The 20,621-nt window shown below is 42.4% G+C and overlaps 1 protein-coding gene across 5 annotated transcripts in view; it reads right to left on the bottom strand.

Annotated features, from left to right (window-relative positions):
• The window catches only part of naf1 (nuclear assembly factor 1 homolog (S. cerevisiae)), a 296,506-nt gene that overhangs the window by 44,163 nt on the left and 231,722 nt on the right, over positions 1-20,621 (bottom strand). For 4 of the 5 annotated variants that reach the window (XM_086010894.1, XM_086010902.1, XM_086010899.1 and 1 more), the window contains one exon: positions 12,185-12,236. The exons of the other annotated variant lie outside the window; for it this stretch is intronic. In XM_086010894.1, coding sequence (XP_085867020.1) covers positions 12,185-12,236 — 52 coding nt within the window. The remainder of the gene's footprint in view (positions 1-12,184; positions 12,237-20,621) is intronic. 5 annotated transcript variants of the gene reach the window in all.

Here is a 20,621-nt window from a genome sequence, read left to right on the forward strand (position 1 = left end):
AAGGTCCGGGAACTGGGCGAGGAGGCGGGAAAACTCGTCGGAGACCGAGAGTGCACTGGACAACTGCGTTGTGCTGGACCCGCTGAGAGAACATGGGAGCGAGCTGAAGGTTTCCGCGTTGATGAGACGTCGGTTCTTGACGTCCACCAAAAGGCCATTGGCGCAGAGGAAGTCAGCGCCGAGAAGGGGGGTGGACACTTTTGCTGTGACAAAGTCCCAGGTGAAACGTTGCCCACCAAAACAAAGCGCCACGTTCCGTTTCCCAAAGTACGGATGGAACTGCCGGTGGCGGCTTCGAGGACAGGGCCGTGGTTCCCCCCTTGAATGTCTATGGTTGACGCGGGCAGGACGCTCACCTGGGCGCCCGTGTCACAAAGGAAACGACGTCCGGAGTCGGTGTCTGTAATAAACAACAAACTGCCTGAACGGCAGCCGACGAGTGGTCTTTAGTTTGCTTCGACGCGGGAAAATTGCACGGGGGCCGGCACTTCCTGGCTTTGGGGCCGAACTGCGCATGGTAGAAGCAGAGGCTTGAGGGTTGCCGCCGTTGGGCTGTATCAGTGGGGGCAGGGCTCCGCGTGGCCGCGCAGTACTGTTGCCCGGCGGAGAAAAATTTGTCGGCCTCCTTGGCCAGGTCGCGGAAATCGGTAGTGGAAGAGTTGGCTAACGCCGACCGTACCTGACCTGGCAGCTGATGGAGGAACAGTTCCTTGAAGAGGAAGCACGGCGTGTGTGCCCAGGAGGGCCAGCATGTGGTCCATCAGCTCCAAGGGCTTGGAGTCACCCAGCCCGGATAGAGAAGCCGGCGTGCGCATTCGGCTTCGGTGAGTCCGAATGTTCGTAAGAGGTGCGCCTTCAGCGTTTCGTATTTGTTGAGCTCCGGGGGGGTTTTCGAGCATGTTCACGACTCTGGCCGCGGTGGAGCTGCCGAGAGCAGACGACGTAGTAGTACCTCGTGTTGTCCGCGGTGATGTCCCGGATTGCAAATTGAGCTTCGGCCTGGGTGAACCAAGCGGCCGCCTGTTGTTCCCAAAACTCAGGTAATTTGATGGAAACGGCGTTTGTCACCATTTCAGATGAGGTCTTTGGAATCGTCCAAAAGAGCAGCGGGGTCACCAATATTGGAGTGGACAGAAATCAACAGGCTGAGACTTTTCTTTAAGCAAAAACAAAACGTGTTTTACTTTAATCAATCTCCACGAGGTCTGAAGGATCAGCCCCATGCAGGGGCTATGACGTCATCACGCAACCGACGTCATGACGTCATCACGTTCCCAACGCTGCACCAAAAGGGACCCTGCACCAATAACCCAACCCAGCATGTACATATCACAACATTGCTATACAAAGTGAATTGTGTTTAGGTACATATAACAGCATTGGCTATACATTGTGTTATTGTCCCTATGTGGTCTCCGCCACATTATAAATGTTACACCTGGAGCTGGGTATGGAGCATTGAGCCAAACCAAAGGATCGCCGGGCTCTACACCGAATACAATTTGTCACACATTTATTTTTATTTTTTAAAAAAGGTTGTAAACCGCAGTGTCAAAAGTTTGAGATTTCTAACATGCAAGTCCACGATCTGGAGCCTCAAGTGGTCTCATCCGCTTTACCCCGAAAGGCCACACCCATTGTGGCATTTCTCTTCCCGCTTGCAGTGCTGTAAACTGAAGGCTGCCCCACCTCCTTACACCAGTACTCAATCTGCTCTTCTCCGTCACATCTCTCCTCTCCACGAGACTGAAAAATAAACAAAGTTGGGCCCCAATGGAAAGATTTTTTAAATAAGTCATCCTTCGCCACATTACCAGCCAGCCAAACTCTGCTCTCCTCCCACACACCAATGAGGTAATTGGAAGGAATCTGAATGTTTTTGCATAGTTACATCATTAGTTCCTGAGCAAGCTGGGCCGACGCCAGAGTATTTATACTCCTTGGACGGTGCCACCAGCTGGCCGCCCAGTGTTACTTCATGAGTCATGATAAGATTCATGACAAGGTGCATTATCAAACAAAATTTGACACTGAGCCACATAAGGAGATATTAGGACAGGTGAGGTAGGTTTTAAGGAGCATCTTAAAAGGAGAAGAGAGAGGCAGAGAGGCTTAGGGAGGGAATTCCAGAGCCTATTGCTAATTACTAGACCTAACTTTTTGTGGCGAGTTTAACGGGCAATTAATGTGCAAACACAGCATCTTCATGAAACTCACGGGGAGGTGAGATGCCATTTTTTCGAAGCGAATGGCGGAGTGACGCAAATCAGCCAGCAACTTGTGGCGATTCACAATTCACGGGGTAGCCTTTCCTCGCCACAAGTTGCTGGTCGATTTTCACATTAATAATGGTGTGTGTCGTCAGCCAGTGTCTTTTCTCATCCTACTTTTTGTTAATTTTAGGGGGGGGGGGAAAAACAGAGTTGAATGTTGAAGCAAACAGAAAGCATCTAATGATCTCAAAATGCAAAATATTGCAGATGTTGCAAATCTGAAGTAAAGACAGAAAATACTAGAAACACACAGCAGGTCAGGCAGCGTTTGTGGAGAAAGGGAAAAGGTTAACATTTCAAGTCTTAAGATCCTTTGTCAGAAGACCTTAATTATCGCATGTGTGTTGTTGGTAGTTAGAAAAAGTAAAGGTTATAACTGCTAACATGGATATATAGAGGAACACACAGAAAGAAGCTGACAGCTTGTCTTTCCTTATCCTAATTTGATTTATTTTAAGAAAAGTTGAATTTTGAAACATGCAAAGCCACTGAGGGAAACTGATAGGCGCGGAAGGGAAAGAAAGGAAACTGGCTGAGGGTGAAGCAACCACTGGCCTTTCATCGTTTGTCCTGGACGTGGAGGGAGTGGGACAAGTGGAAGGAAGGTTAACAGTGAGGTGGGTGACGGCAGAATGAGAGGGAAGGAAGGATACTGGGGTTCAAACAGGAAGAGGCAGGGATAGCATTGGGAGTGAAGAGAGTGAAAGCAAGGGGAAGGGGTATTCACAGGGTTACGGATTAGGAGACATAATGTGAGCAATGGGGTGGGGAAGGGAACACGCATAGGGTGGGCAGGATGGAAAGGGAGCTGTTGAGGGCAGCAGTTCATGCTTTCCTGGCGAGTCCCACCAGAAAACGCAGCCTACAGTCCTTGCTGGCACCTTTCCTCACCGCACCACCAACCATCTCCTACCCAAAAGCAAAGAAGAAAAAGACAAAAAGTACCAAAAGTGGACAGAGAAGCAAAAAATTAGGGAGAAAGAAGCAGAAAGGTGAAGAAATAGACAAGGCAGAGACAGACACAGAGAATGCAACTTAAATCCAACAGGCGGGCAAGAGAGAGACCATATTCTCCCACTTACCATGTGTAATACCGCAGAGATCGACTCGTAATTAAAAAAAAGCCTTGTTTTAAAAACAATATTAAATAAATTCACACTATTACTGATCAGATGAGTGTTCAGCTCTCATCAAAACAGGAGTAAAATAATTGGAGGCAAATCAAACAAAGAAACAGATGAGGACAAATGAGTAATTGCTTGCATAGTTCGAAAGAACACTTCTTGAACCAAAAGCCTTTACAGCTGAGCTGCGTGCAGCTTATCAGTCAACTGTTTTCTTTGGTAACTGTAGCAGCAGTTCTGTGTACGTGACTATCTGAAAAGAATGCTAATGCCAAAGGCTTCAACATAATACTGCCAGTAGAGGTAAATTTCACAAAGAACAGAAATGGTTTACAAATATAGATCTTTCCAATCTATATGTAAATATCAATGCTCAGTAGTGAATTTCTTTTCAGTATTTTATCAGAATGTTTTTGTGACTTAATGAAAGGCTATGTGCACAAGTCACCGAGAAATAAATGTGCTTGACTTGTAAATAAACTCAGGACAAAGACAGAAGTACCCTTCATGCAAGATTTACTTAAGTTATTTAACTGAACTGATCTGATTCAGACAACAATGCCCAAGCTATGCAAAGACAAAGGAGGTCATGAAGAAGGTCAAATCATTAAATTTTCAGTGCAAGCAGCCCCAGTTATTTGAATAATTATCCATTTATTTCTAAACATTTTGTGGAACATAATGCCAATGGTCTAAATTTCCAATGCTTTCAAAATCTGACAAAAATTTCTACTCATTTTCAAAATGTCGTAAAGTTGATTGGTGACTTCAGGTTTTGTAAATTGCACTTGGAAAAAACAAGATCCTTAATTCGTTTGGAAAGGGTCGATCAAAAAGCAAATTGGTCAGTCAGCCTTATGTTTGAAACTCAAATGTGATGGGAAATGTCAGGCCTTGATAAGAGTGCTGTATAACGCCTCCCTCCAAAAAAAGTACTAGTTGCCATGAATCTTATAGGATTCCTTTGAGACAAGTAAATTATGAAGAACTTAAATAGCAGTATCCATGGAGAAATTATTCATAACTAACTCATGTAACAATTTGATTTCTTAGTAAAAGCAGCTCTAGTTGGTTCCTCCTGTTGCAAGTATTGATTCACTTAGGGCAGAGGTTCTTTTGCTGAGCCCCTAGAGAAGTTTCATGTCCCATGCACGTCCTACTCTTTAAGAATCAGTGTTTTTATAGTCTTATATCAACTGTAATTTCCAGGCTATAATTCATAAAAGATTTTAAATGAGGAGTAATAGGAAATTAAATCTCGTTCTGAAAATTATATTCTATTAATTTGTATCATTCGAACATACAAAAAAGGACAAATAAAAAGACCTGCTGGCCTATCCAGCCTATCCTATACTGAAGCGGTGAAATTTCTGGGCAACCATCACCCCCATCCGCTCTTCTCCGCCCACCTACCAGTCATGCAATCTCCTGGAAAACCAAAAAAGAGAGAAAAAAACCATTAGACCAATTTAAGAAAAGAAAACTCTGGGAAATTGCTCTGATTCCCAAAGGCGATCAAACATTTTCCAGGAGACCATCCTGACTGGGAGACAGGATACCAATACCTACCTACCTTCTATATGCAATTCTGTTAGCCACTCTCAGAGACTAGTTCAGGTCCTTTATGAATGCTTGCAAGCATCCACACTCATCGAACATGCTGGCAACTTGTTTCAGAGGTCGACAATGCTCTGCAAAAAGTATTACCTCCTGACATCTAACCTGGTTCTATGCTTTCGTAAATTATACTCTGTCCCCTGGTCCTCTCTAATCTATCCAACTTGAATAGCCCATCAACTTAGACCGCATTGAATCCTTTCATTATTTTAAAGTCCTCAAACAAATTTCCTTGAAATCTATGTTTTTCTAGTACAAAAGCCCCATGCAATACAACCTATCATTCCATTTGCTTTTGCGATAGCCTCATGGCACTGGCCATGGAACCTTTAATGACTCGTGCACAATAACGCCTACGTCTTCTTCCCACTAAGCAGCCTTGAGCACACAATCCTGCATGGTACATGCATGCTTGGAGTTGCCCCTACCCTGGACGACATTCAGGCTTGGGCTGATAAGTGGCAGGTAACATTTGCACCAGAGAGTGTGTTTCAGAACAGAAAGAACAGAGAGAGTTCTAAAAATGAGCGACACAGACATAAAACGCTTCAAAAACTGTGGATATTGTGGAAACAAAGTGCATGGGGAAAAGGAGTACTGCCCTGCCAAAGGAAGGCAATGTGCTAAATGCGGTAAACGGAACCACTTTGCTAAAGTTTGCAAGACTGTTTTTGGAAAGGCAGTACACACAGTGAGTGACAGCCAAATGCCAGATAGAGAGCCAAATGCAGAGGAACTGTTTATTGATTCTGTGTCACAGAAAAAACAAATTTCAGAGACTGAGCAAGCCTTTGCAGATATTGAGATAGGAAAAGGGCACAGAGCTTAAGTTTAAACTAGACACTGGAGCTCACGCAGACTGACCAGCTATGGGGGTGAGCAGCTCATTGTAAAAGGCACATGCGTGATGAAATGCAAGTACAAAGAAAGCGACATGATGTTGGACTTTTACATTGATGACACTCGAGCACCTCCAGTGCTAGGTCTAAAGGCATGTTTAGACATGGACCTCGTCAAGCTAGTGCTATCATTGACAGCACTAGTTGAGAAGCAGACAGTCATGGAGGAGTTTGCTGACGTTTTCAAAGGAATCGGACTATTCCCAGGTGAATGCACTATTCATCTTGACCCAGCAGCAACCCCTGTGGTTTGCCCACCGAGAAGGATACCCCTTGCTCTACGTAGTCGCCTGAAGGAGGAGCTGCAGAGCATGGAGAATACAGAAATCAACGTCCAGGAAACAGAACCGACAGAGTGGGTCAACGCATTAGTAGTGGTTGAGAAACCACATGCAGGCAAGCTCAGAGTCTGTCTCGACCCCAGAGATTTGAACAAGGCTATCAAACGCCCTCACTACCCTCTACCAACGCTAGATGACATCACACCCAAGCTAGTGGGAGCACGTTACTTCAGTGTAATGGAAGCACGATCAGGATACTGGACTATCAAGCTCACGGAAGAGTCATCTAAGCTAGCAACGTTCAACACACCATTTGGACGCTGCCGATTTCTGTGTTTACCATTTGGTCTTATCTCAGCTCAGGATGAATTCCAGCGGAAGATCGACGAAACTTATGAAGGCCTCGACGGAGTAGTCGCAATCGTAGACGACATCCTCATCTATGGCAGGAATAGAGAGGAACATGACAGGAACCTCCGTGCGATGCTACAAAGGTCACGGGAGAAAGGTATCCGGCTCAACCCCAAGAAAAGCATAATCGGATCCACCGAGATCAGTTATTTCGGGCATCGCCTCTCAACTGATGGCATTAAGCCGGATCCAGAGAAAATCTCCGCCATCAAGAAGATGGAGCCGCCGAAGAACTGCACAGAGCTAGAGACAGTACTAGGCATGGGTAACTACTTAGCCAAGTTTGCCCCGAGCCTCTCCGAAATCAACGCACCCATGCGTCGGTTGCTCAAACAATCCAATGAGTTCCTGTGGGACAAACAACATGACACAGCATTTCAAAAAATGAAAGACCTAATCACCAGAGAACCAGGACCAGTTCTTGCCTACTTCGACCCCAACAAAGAGCTCAGACTACAAGTGGACGCGTCAAAGTACGGACTAGGCGCAGTATTACTGCAAGAAGGAAAGCCCATCGGCTACGCTTCCAGATCTCTCACAGACAGTGAAATCAACTATGTGCAAATCGAGAAAGAGCTATATGCAATTCTGTTTGGATGTAAGCATTTCCACCAGTACGTCTATGGCCGACAAGTCATTGTGGAATCCGACCACAAGCCACTCGAATCAATCATGAGGAAACCACTAGCCGCAGCCCCACCAAGGCTACAGAGAATGATCCTTCAGCTACAGAAGTACGACTTCACAATCATTCACCGTCCAGGCAAAGACATTCCTGTCACAGACACGCTCTCCAGAAAGTCTCTTAGCTACCAGGACAGCAGCCTCAGTGAAGGCATGGATGTGCAGGTGCACATGGTGTACAACAGCTTACCGTGAGTGACTCAAAACTGAAGGAGATCCGAGCAGGAACAGAGAAAGATGCACAATTCTCACACTGCTGATGGCCTGAGGATAGGAGGAAATGCCCTCAGAGCATATCCGAGTTCTGGAACCACAGAGACGAACTGTCACAAATCAACAGAATCGTCATCAAAGGGGAGAAAATCATCATTCCTACCAGTCTCAGAAGAGATGTTGACAAAAATTCATGCTGGACATATGGGCATGGAAAAATGCAAACAAAGAGCACGTGACATCATGTTTTGGCCTGGAATGTGCAAACACATTGAGGACATTGTTGGAAAATGTTCCATTTGTCTACAACGCCGCCCATCAAATGTCAAAGAGCCCATGATACCTCACCGTGTCCCAGACAGGCCCTGGCAGGTCGCGATAACGGATCTGTTCACATGGAACAACGAGGACTACATAGTGACTGTTGATTACTGCAGCAGATTTTTTGAACTGGACAAGCTTCACAGCACCACATCTGCAGCTGTGATCCACAAGCTAAAGGCAGCCTTTGCCAGGCATGGCATGGTAGAGACTTTAGTCTCAGACAATGGCCCCCAATACAAATCAAAAGAGTTCGAGTCATTTGCCAAGGCATGGGATTTCACACAAGTCACATCAAGCCCATATTACCCTCAAAGTAATGGCCTTGCTGAAAAAACTGTCCAGATTGCAAAAACACTCATGGACAAAGCCAAAGCGGACAAAAGAGACCCCTACATCAGTCTCCTTGAGTACCGCAACACTCCGGTTGACAACTTCAAGTCGCCAGCACAGCTGTTGATGAGCCGCAGACTTCGCTCAATCCTTCCAAGCACCAACCAGCAGCTGCAGCCAGAGGTCATCAGCTGCAAGCAAGTGCATGCAAAACGTGTACAGAGACAGCAACACCAAAAGAGATACTATGACAGGTCAGCTAGACTACTGCCGCCGCTGCACAATGGAGAATCCGTCAGAATCCAAGAGCATGACTACTGGAAGCCAGCAGTCGTCATCCAGCCAGCTGACACTGAGTGATCGTATCACATCCGCACCCCAGAAGGACAGGTGTACCGCCGCAATCGCAGGCACCTCCTGAACACCAAGGAGCAACACCATCATTCTGACGAGAGGGTCAGTTCAACAGAGTGTGATGAACAGAGCAATACGCAAAACACATCATACTTACCTGAACCTAAACCTGAACCTGAATTGTTGACCGATTCAGGAGCATGCTCAGTTTCATACCACACAAGGTCGGGACGAGAGGTCAAGCCTAGAGTTATCCTTGACTTGTGAACTGTCAAAGGGTGTGGGCGGATCGCTGCCCTAAAAAAAAAACTGTACATCGTTATTGAAACGTTGAGATGTTTTCAGTGCTAGTTAAATGCTGAGTTTACTTATATGTTTATGCTACCGAGAACATTATGTAGAAGAAAGGTTTAAAAGTAATGCATAACATTTTTCTTTTAAAAGGGGATGTAACATTTGCTTATTGAATTATCATTGGCCCGCAGGCATCTGTAAGGAATACCTATTATATTCACATGTGATCACATGCTGAGTTGTCATTGGCCTGCAGGCATCTGTAAGGACTACTATTGTTTTGAAGACCCAGGCTAGGGGTCCTAATGCCAGGCTTTTCCCCACGATGCTGCTATGAGTATAAGATCACAGACCTAATGTTTAATAAAAGAGTTAAACTGTAATACTCCATTGTCCTGCAATTTAATATTTTATACAAAGTGTGTAAAACAAGACATCTACCACCTAGATGACAAGGGCAGCAGGCGCACGAGAACACCACCACCTCCAAGCCACACACAATCTTGACTTGGAAGTATATCGCAGTTCCTTCATCGTTGCTGCGTCAAAATCCTGGAACTCCCTCCCTAACAGCACAGTGGGAGTACCTTCACCACACGGACTGGAACGGTTCAAGAAGGTGGCTCACCACCACCTTCTCAAGGGCAATTAGGGAGGGCAATAAATGCTGGCCTTGCCAGCGACACCCACATCCCATGAATGAATAAAAAGGATGTACATTTCATTACATTTATCTATATTAAAAAACACATCTGCCAAATGCAGGCCCCTTTGTCCATCACACCTAGATTTTCTTGCAATCTATTTTTCTCCTCTAACATCTTTACACCCACACATATCTTTGTATCATCCGGGAATTTGCGGACAGTTCCCCCGATACCTTCATCTAGACCATTAAGTTATACAGCCGCAACACCAATCCCTGCAGGACCCCACTGGTAACCGGTCCCCATGTAAAAGCACTACCATTAATAACAGAATGCAACCAATTCCTTACCCAACCCAAAATCTGCCCGCCAAATCCCACAGGACTCGATCTTATTTAGTAGCCTTTTGCGCGGCAGCTTGGGCTTTATTAAAAATCAACGTTATGTTGACTGGGCTTTCAACATCCACCAATTTAGAAATATCCTCAAAAAAATTCAACCATGTTGGAGAGACAGGACATTCTTTTCCAGAAGCCATGTTGAAATTCCCTAATAACGCTTTCTCGGTCAAGGTAGTCATACACTACATCTTTGATGATCTCATCTAGCAACTTGCCTGTAACTGAAGTCAAACTAATGGACTGGTAATTTTCCAGTTCGGACGTAGTGCCCCTTTTAAATTAGGCACCACATGGGCCTCCAGTCCATGGGAACAATCCCAGATCCCAGTGACCTGTTAAGCAAGAGGCTTGCAGGGCACAGCTCCCATTTCGTTGAGCACCCTTGGGTGAATGCCGTCAGGACCAGCAGCCTGATCTGTTCGGAGATCAATTATTCTAGCCAGGTCTATATCCGCATCCACTTTGACACTTCAAATTACAGCATTAACCCTGTGGTGCACTATTGGTAACCCAGCATCATCATCTGTAGTGAAGACTGATGCAAAGTAGCTATTTAAAAACATCTGCCATGTCCCGGGAATCCACCTGAATCTGTTTTCAGGATTCGGTCAGTGGCCCTAAACAATAGCTAATAGCCCTCTTGACTCCTAACATAGCTCAAAAAACCTCGTTATAATCACACCTATCTACATTCTTCTCCAGTGTCATTTTAGCTGCTGACAGCAACTTTCATTGCCTTCAACCGAGTTTGATACCTATAACTTGTTCTCCAGAGAGTCGTTATCCTTAAGCCTGTAAAAGTATTTCTGTTTTAAGTCCAACTTGTCTTTGGACATAACCCATTTCCCAATTTGTTTTTTTTTAAACCATGTGTTTTTCTTTTTACTCTAGGGAAATAAATGGCTTCCTTTAGCAAGGATGGCTTTAAAAGCATTCCATTGTTTTCAGACAGGGCTTGTTGACACTGAGACATGTAGCTAACATTACAGTGGTCATGTCAGATGCCTGAATTTGTATAGACCAGGTTTTAAGTCAAGGGCTATTGGATTAATGAAACAATAAATTTTCCTCATCTGTCTCATAAATCTACAAATCACGAGGTGATCTTGAAATAAATTCTTTTGCATAAGTGTTTAAACAGCAGCCAGCACTTTTTCAATGTTTATGGAGCTGAGTTTGCAGTATTTATACTTCTTTGTGCTTGGTTGGGTTATAATCTCTATGGAGCATCAAAAACCATATACAATAGTCAAAATTGGACTAGGCAGTCCTTGTATTTATGAATACAAATCTATTGTTTAATTTTTTAAACCTGTATTCTTGGTTGTCCAGGAAGGGCTTGTAGAGGCCTTGCATTGACTCACTTTGTTGGATTATGAACAAAATACTTAGATTTTGCTAAGTCAACTTGGCATGGATGTTGAAGAATGATAGTGGTTAGTTGACATGGATCTACATAGAGGTTTAGCCAAGCCATATGCACACTTTGGGAGAAAAAAAAACACCCTTTAAAAAGAGTTTTATTTGGTATATATCCGATTTAAAAAGCAGATATTGCAGAAAAAGGAGACAAGTGAATTAAGCCATTGTACCAAAATGATGCAAGGTTAAAAGGTATATCGAAATCAAACGAGCAATTAAAATACTCGCCTCTGAAGGAAAAAAAAAATAATTTGGCTGCTTTTCCTCAACTCGATACTATTCTGTCAAATTTAATTGAGTTACATCTTCAGGTACAACTGTGTGAAGAAAAATCACACTGAATTGACTGCAACTAATTTAGCGATTGCTGCTAACCATAGCTTGTAACACCCAAAGTAGCACAATCACGTAGATTGGGTTCTGTTTTATGGTTCATACTCAATAACTGCATGCAAATGTTATCTTTCAGATAACAATGTTCATGCTTTTCACGGCAGAGATGCAGCAATACAATAAAATGTATAATAAATTCATGGACTTTTAGCATTAGACATAAAAACATAAATTTAAGCAAAATGATTAAAACCTCATTTTGACAAAAACTTTAAAAAGCAATGACAAATAAAAAGAACAAAATACACTGCTGCTTCATGTTGTTGTCTGATTTATCGTTTTAAAACACATAATTTAAGAGAACTATAAAGATCAGATGAAAGTGACCTAATCTATTCTAGATGTTGATCTTAACAGATCTGCAAAGCTCACAAAGGATAGGATCAGGACAAATGGTACATGACGTTTTATCAGTGGTACTTTATGCCTTTATTTTGAGTCATGCAATTTATTCACCGAGCTGGAAAAACATCGCTCTGCAACCAAGGAGGAAAACAATCAACTGGAATCAACTCACCTCAGTTGGTGGCTCCTGGTCATTTCTCCATGACGCATCTGAACCTTTTTCGCTGTTTAAAAAAAAAGTTTTCAATTTAAAGGAAAATTGAACACCACCATTAAAAATGTCTAAAATAAACTCTTCATTAACCCTTGACCAAATACCCAATATATTGCTGAGAATTAAAGGTGAGATTAGAAAAAAAAAATGCCTTTACAGAGGGTGGTTAGAATGCATAATTCTCTGCCATAGAAGATTGCTGAAATAAGAGTCCACAAATTCTTTTAAAGGGGAAGTAGACAGTTGCTTGAAAAAAGGGAATGGGATTAGATAAGATGGCGACAAACACATGTACAGTCCTAATGGGTCAAAAGGCCTGTTTCTATACTGGAACAGTCCATGATTAAACTCCTTCAGGGGCATAATTTTTTAGGTACATTCATTCCCAATTAGGTACACAATAGATTAATATTATGTAACATATTCAACTGAAACAGTGCTTTGAAAAAAAACCTTGCTTGGAATGAATATATAACTGATGTGTGGTAATACATGTTGACAGTCTGAAGCTGTCCAAAAAATTCCCAGTCATCTAGGCATTTTAAATGAACTTTTAGTCTAAATTTGTGCAATGAAAAGCTGCAATTAAAGACAAGATTTGCATAGGCAGCGAAAATTTGCATTGGCACTTTTTCCCCCCTCACAAACATACCATTTATAGAATCTGGGACCAAATATTCCACACCACCACAAACTGGCTCATGAAACTATCTCATTTACACTATGGTGTAGCTTCACAAAGCTGAAGGGAAAAACAGCTATTATATGCTATAAAAGTGGCAATCACCAACCTGACTGCTTTCCAATCCCCCCCACTCACTGTAGTATTACTAGAAATTAACTTGCCACTGCCTCTGCACCTTTCCTTTCCATGTCAGTTAGATGTATAGTCCCCATTTCACAAACTTGGAGGTGCCCCAGCACCATATGGGAAGAATTTTTATTTAACTATACATTTTACGTAGAACTTACAGTACAGAAACAGGCATTCAGCTCAACTGGTTTATACTCCTCGCGAGCCTCCTCCCACCCTACTTCATCTAACCTTATCAGCATATCCTTCTATTCATTTCTCCCTCATGTACTTATCTAGCTTCTCCTTAAATGCATCTATGCTATTCGCCTCAACTATTCCATGTGGTAGCACGTTCCGCATTCTCACCACTTTCTGGGTAAAGAAATTTCTCTTGAATTCCTTATTGGATTTATTAGTGACTCTTATACTTAGGGCCCAAATCCTGGATTCCCCGGAAGTGGGGAAGTGGAAACATCTTCTCTACGTCTACCCTGTCAAACCACTTCATAATTTTAAAGACTGCTATTTGGTTACCCCTCAGCCTTTTCTTTTCTCTGTTCAGTCTTTCCTGATAGTTATAACCTCTCAGTTCTTAATTATTATTATAACTGAGAAAATTTAACATTAAATTCTACATTTTCAACCCTGACCAGTTTAAAATTTAATTTACAGAAGAACATAGAAATGTTCAGGAGCAGGAAAATCTCCAGACCTTTTTGGTGGATTACAATCTCACCTCCTCACCATATCTCTCAATCCATTCTTTCTCCAGAAACATATCTCAGCATCCCTTTATTATCTCCATCAGTCATCTTTCTGAAGTAATTTATTCCATGTCAATTCTCTTTATATAAAGTAATACTGCCTCAATTTACCTTTTACTGATCAGCTAGGTCTGGCATGCAGAAGCCACAAGAGTCTCCAAACCACTTCAAACTCTGCTTTCCAAAGTGGGCATTCCTCAATTTTGTTAACCTTTCCTCATAACAATGGCACTCCTTTAGTTTGGAATGAGAGAGACCAGAATTCCTGTGGCAGAATTGTAGAAACCAACAGAAAACTGGGTTGATAATTCTGCTGCTGGAATAAGGGAGCTGGATTTTGCAGATTAAATACAGGGAGCCAGCATACGTTTGCCAGTCTTCAACCAAATGAGTAGAAAGCAGCTTTACATTGCCAAGACCGTCCCTATGCTACGCTCTCTCAAGGGCAAAAGTATCTTTCAGTACACAGGGGTCATGGCTTTCCAAGTGCTGCTTCCCCTGGACTACTTTATATATAATGCAAAAGTAGCACCAGCCGAGCCCCTTATCCCCAGGGTGGCTGGCACAAAACTGTCGGTGTCAGTTAATAGCTTTGGAAATACCCCAGTTAAAAAATTAGTGTTGGAGTACTGTCTGCTGTGCTAGTCCATTGACAATTATATACACCTATTCCAAAAGGTTATGGGGGGGGGGGGGGGGCAATCAACACACATTTTCACAGGTTAAATCCAAAATACCCATGTGCCATTTCAAAAGTGTTGCATACAAATTTAAAGTTTGTTACGCGAAGAATTATGCAATATTAAATTGCTCATATTTATAAACCATCTAGTCTGTTATCACGATAGCAAAATACTGCGGATGCTGGAGATCCGAAATAACAACAGAAAACGCTGGAAAAACTCGGCAGGCCAGGGCAGCATCCATGGAGAGAGAAATGGAGTTAATGTTTCAGGCCGAAGACCCTTCGTCAGAACTCTCCCCTGAAGATTCCAAGGTCTTGCAAACCAGCAGAAGAGTAATTTTCTGGATGCCTTCTCATCTGATCACACTACAGTGAACAGTTTACAAAAATGACATTGCAGTCTGTACATTTTTGCTATTTTAAAACCAGCAGTTATTTAGATTGGATGTCAGGAAGCAGATGTCCATGAACCTGCCCCCAGCATTTACATCAATGGCAGAATTAACGGCCGTTTTTTATAGGTCTACATTTCTCTTCCCAAGACATGGGAGCTACTACTGTAATGCTAGAAGTGGGCGCACAGGTGCCACTAAATTGGAATTAACCCTAACCAAATGCCTGTATAAAAGTGGTATATGTTCTCTCCTTCCTTCTTCTTTCTTAAAGAGTATGTTTCCTGTATTATCAGGTGACCTGTGGCTGGAGGGGTTATTACCAGCCTATTTAATCTGGAGGTTGTTAAATTAATTCTGGTATTAAATTTTACAAGGCTTTATATATCCAAATTTTACAAGGCTTTATATATCCAAATTCTACTATCAAACTGCGCAGAACATAAAACCTGGCATGAAACTCAATTTTTGTTAGTGTGCAATGTCAGGGACCTCCCAGAGCAGAACTGCATGATCCCAGCTTCAAAATGCCACCCACCACCATAAAAACAAATTGTGGACTCATACAAATACTGACAAAACAGCATCTGATCCATCCAGACATGGCGCAGCATCCTACACCGTCAGTCTGTGTCCCCCTATAGTCACACAATCTTTCTGGGAAGGCAAAAAAAAACCACAAGTCTATTTGCTGATCATTATATGACAAATCTATAAACACCAGTATTTTTCACTACACATTTTAATGTGGTACATTACTGTGTGTTGGATAGTTAGCATTATGTTTGAAAATGGTCATCTTACACCTAGCAGGAATTCATTTTCAATGAGAAATTCCTTAGTATTTATTTTATTTAATCAAATTACAATAGCATCCTTCTACCTTCACTGATATAAATGTGAAAAGGATCAAACAAAAGACTGACAGATCCATTTCCTTCTGATTGACCTTATCCATTATATAATTTAAGATGAAGTGGAGATGGTTTCATAACAACTTGGTTTTTCCAAGTGTAATTTACAAAACCTAAAGTCCCCAATAAAATTTTTAAAAATTAAATACTGGAAATGTTTGCTTAAATACTAGCCCTTGCTCCAACTCTTCCAGTATTAACAACCATAGCCTTATCCATGTATTCGACTAGTTCCCACCAAATGCAACCAGATTCCCCTCCATTTACAGTTTTGAACTTGTATTTCCTCGAGATTCTATGCGGTGCATATGAAACTAAAGGAGGAACAAAAAAGGCCAGAAATCAGTTAAGTGAGCTAAGAGATGCAAAACAAATTGGCAATAATTAAAGAAATTAATAACACACAAAAATACAGATTGATCAAAATATTGTAATAATGAGAAAAAATTAGGGAAACAAAAATAAATTTGAATATCTGAGTCATGTTAAATTCACAAATGGATACCACAGACTATCAAAGGAACAGCACCACCCAATAATTTTGAAGAATGGAGAATATGGATGAATATAATCACAGATATCAGACTTCAAATGTTAGGTGCTCTGAAGCCATTTAAAACACGACTGATTGAATTTTATTATAATTGTCTTTTGCGACTGATTTCATCCTGATCATTAATGTGGCAATATCCCAGTCATAGCAAATTAATGCATTTTGAGAGGTATTTGAATGTTAGGACAGTCATGTTTTTATAATGAAGTAGAACAGACATCGAGATACTTTGAAGATGTGACGTTTGTAATAACATTCATGAAACTCACCACTTCTACAGAAAGAAGACTAATAAATTATTCACTTTTCTAAGAAGGCTTTTCTAGATTTAAAAAAAATGAAGATCCCATTAGTGCAAAAGATGTGGAGAGGGGATTTTAACGACTTTCAAAGCTCTCTCCAATTATCTTTTAGATCCTCCTCATCAATGCTGCCTATCAAAACCATGAATGTGCATTCTGGTTTAGTAGTCTAATACCCTTGATTAACTCTACATTATGAACAGAGTGGTTCATAATTCCAGTGAAATTCAGTCCTTCATACAGCATACAATCCCTTCACATTTTCAAAAAGATGATTTTTAGAGTTTTCAAGCCATTTGCTTGGATTTTTATTTTCATCTGTCTGAGTTGAGCATATTGCAATTATTTCCAGGTGTTCATCTGCAGGAATGAACTGGTGGCATCAGGAATGCTGCTGTGGGAGAGGTGCACCACAGGAGTGTTGAATTTGAGGAAACAGCAGCAAGCAAGAAAATGATTCACTAGCGCTAATGCACAAAGTTCAGTTAATCAATTCAAAAACAGTAGTCAGAATACAGGTCTCAATAACACTATAACTTAGCATTAAATGATATCAACTATGAGCTTATAGCCTCCTAACATCACTATATATAGGTAATCAGCGAATCAAAAGCTGCATTGTAAACATACATGGGAAATATGGACTGTGACCAATTTACATTCATGTGCATAATTTTGTAGTGTGCAATGAGGTCAGTACACATGCAAAGCACCATCTCAAAAAGTTTAAAAGGAAGTTCAGTGCTGAGTGCACCGAGGCCTACCTTCCAATTCAGTGCGCGATGAACATTGCTGGTGTAGCGACATTCCCCAAGCACACCAGCCTGGAATTGGCTTTTTTTAAAACCACAAATGTTTAACTCCAGTCCCACCCTAGCCCAAGTCATTTCTCTGTTAATGCTTCTAACATAGTGGGCTCCCTGAAACAGTCTACTGAGTTCTGGGAAAACCTAAAAGGTTAACATTGAAATTCTGGGAAAGCCAGCACACGAGAAGGCAAAAAGACATACCGTTACTCCAACAGGCCAACAAAATGGTTGTTGGAAGAACACTGGCACTACAAGTATCATAAAGCTGTCCACAAGCCTGAGAAGCTGATAGATGAGAAAAGTTATGCTTGGAAATTGGTCAAGGGATCAGCAGAAATAGCTCTTAGGGAAACATCAAAGCTGGCTTTGTGGTCCAAGCTGCAGCACGTTATAAACAATGAGCAGGTGGTCTGGCCTCATGACAATATGCGAAAATCAACCATCCAATATTTCTGACATAACGCCTATCAAAATTGATTGACACACTGGAAAGAACTATTGAGATATTGAGGCTTAAACACAGAAGGGGGGGGGTTAGTCTCTATCTGACTTAGTCTTTGATAATGTCTGCACGAAGGAGTTAATTAATTTTACTTGGGCTGTACTGTAATTCTATGTTAATTGGCAGGGGGTGTACTATGAAATTACTATGGAGGGGTTTAAAGCGGTTCAGCAGAGAGATAAATTAGCATCTTATAAATGGGCACTACATCATTATGCTGTAATTATGTCCTCCCACCATTAGTGGTGCTATAGCGCTGAGGATTCAACCATGTTTAACATTGGGCCATAATATGTAGTCAGAATAACGATGAGGCTGATGGTGCTTGCCGTTATTTATGCTCAAATGGTACTGCAACTTCAGGCGAGGAGCAAATATAAATTTAAATATCTAGAAGTTGCTGACCACATCGCACTGTCTCCGTCAGCTTCACGAAAACGGCATCTTGCTTTCTGCATCACTATTGAAATTAATTGAATGACGTGAAGTTGCTGTTGCTGTATTTGCATGGTAGATACAAACTAACCTCGCCACAGAAAGTTAAGTCTTGTCCATTTTAGTGTAAGCAGATGACGCTTGCATCTGCGCACAGTCGGAGGTCGAACTCCAAACTATTGTCAACACCTTCACCGAAGCGTACGAGAGCATAGGCCTTAAACTAAACATCCGTAAGACAAAGGTCCTCTACCAACCTGCCCCCGCCACACAGTACTGCTCCCCGATTATCAAAATTCATGATGAGGCCTTGGACAACGTGGTCCACTTTCCATACCTCGGGAGCCTACTGTCAACAAGGGCAGACATCGATGACGAAGTCCAACACCGCCTTCAGTGTGCCAGTGCAGCCTTTGGTCGCCTGAGGAAGAGAGTGTTTGAAGACCAGGACCTCAAACCCAGCACCAAGCTCATGGTCTACAGAGCAGTAGTGATACCTGCCCTCCTGTATGCTTCAGAGACATGGACCATGTGCAGCAGGCACCTCAAAGTACTGGGGAGGTACCAACAACGCTGCCTCCGCAAGAACCTGCAAATCCATAGGCGCACCAATGTCAGTGTTCTCACTCAGGCCAACATCCCCAGCATCGAAGCTTTGACCACGCTCGATCAGCTCCGATGGACGAGCCACATCGTCCGCATGCCCAATACGAGACTCCCAAAACAAGCGCTCTACTCGGAGCTCCAACACGGCAAGAGAGCCCCAGGTGGGCAGAGGAAACTATTCAAGGACACCCTCAAAGCCTCCTTGAAAAAGTGCAACATCCCCACTGACACCTGGGAATCCCTGGCCCAAGACCGCACAAAGTAGAGAAGCATCCAGGAAGGCGCCGAATATCTCGAGTCTCTTCGCTGGGAGCAAGTGGAAGCCAAGCGCAAACAGCAGAAGGAGCGCACATCAACCCAAACACCCCACCCACCCGCCCCTTCAACCACCGTCTGCCCCACCTGTGACAGAGACTGTAGGTCCCGCATTGGACTCATCAGTCACCTGAGAACTCATTTTTAGTGTGGAAGCAAGTCATCCTCGGTTCCGAGGGACTGCCTAAGAAGTAGTAGTATCCATTTAACAATGTGATAAGTGTTAATTACTGCCAGTCTCTGGCACTGAAAATGAACTATTACAACTGTGGAGTCTCATTCCTTTAGGATTTCATTGTTGTTGGGAGATTTTTAAAATGTAAAATCTAAAAAATGTTTTATATTTTCCTTTGCACTATTTGCTCTCTCTTAAGCCAATCTTTCTTTCCCTCTATTTATTTCTCTTTCTGTACCTGATTTGACATTGAATTCACTCATTCTAATTTACACTTCCTTCTCAGTCCTTGCACAATTAATTTCACAATCCTTCAATCTGATTGGTTAAGGAGATACCCTGTTTCTTGCCCTGTTCACTCAGGTCCCAGATACCCCATTGCCCTCACTGCGGAGTTATCAGCTCACACTTTCAACAACTTGCCGTTCAAAAGATTTCAAAACCTAAATATGCAAGGGCAAGTCTAACCCAGGCCTCGCTAAAACAGCAGCTTATGGCCCAATGTGTTCCTCTTCATACAAAATAAAATGCAACAACATAAAATTAATGGACAAGAACAGATTACTTGGATCCCATCCTGGTATTACCAAGTAGGCACATCAACAATGCCTTTAAACATAAACAACAGGTGCTTGAAGTCACTGGAAAGAACAATCAGGCGGGGTATGTAAAGTGCGGCTGATCCTCTTGCGCTTGTGTTACGCCCCCGCCCGCCAAAGTTTAAAATTCCGCCCAACAAGTGACAAGATGATGAGATATTGGAGGTTATCTGCTTCAACATTCAAATGTGTTTTGGAAAAATGAACTCAATTACACTGAGGAAAAACAAACATTCTCTCTCCCGAGCGTAATACACTGACCGAAGCCTATAAAACAAAATAAAAGCTACATTTGGTGGGTAATGAGTATTCTGTCTTTTTCCTCACACACACAGCCTCTGCTTAAAAATAAGCTATTGAAAAAAGCTTAAATAAATTTTACCTGAATAAAGATTTTGAAATTTGTGCTCTAGCTTTTCTTCAAATGATTCTGAAAAACATTTGAGCAGAAACCTGGCAACAGTAGCATGGTAGTTATGTTACTGGACTACTAGTCGAGAGGCCTGGACTAATGATCCAGAGACGCGAGTTCAAATCCTACCACGGCA

This window comes from Somniosus microcephalus, chromosome 2, assembly GCF_052327205.1.
Source record: "Somniosus microcephalus isolate GS21.2 chromosome 2, FLI_Smic_1.0, whole genome shotgun sequence".
NCBI classification, from domain to species: domain Eukaryota; kingdom Metazoa; phylum Chordata; class Chondrichthyes; order Squaliformes; family Somniosidae; genus Somniosus; species Somniosus microcephalus.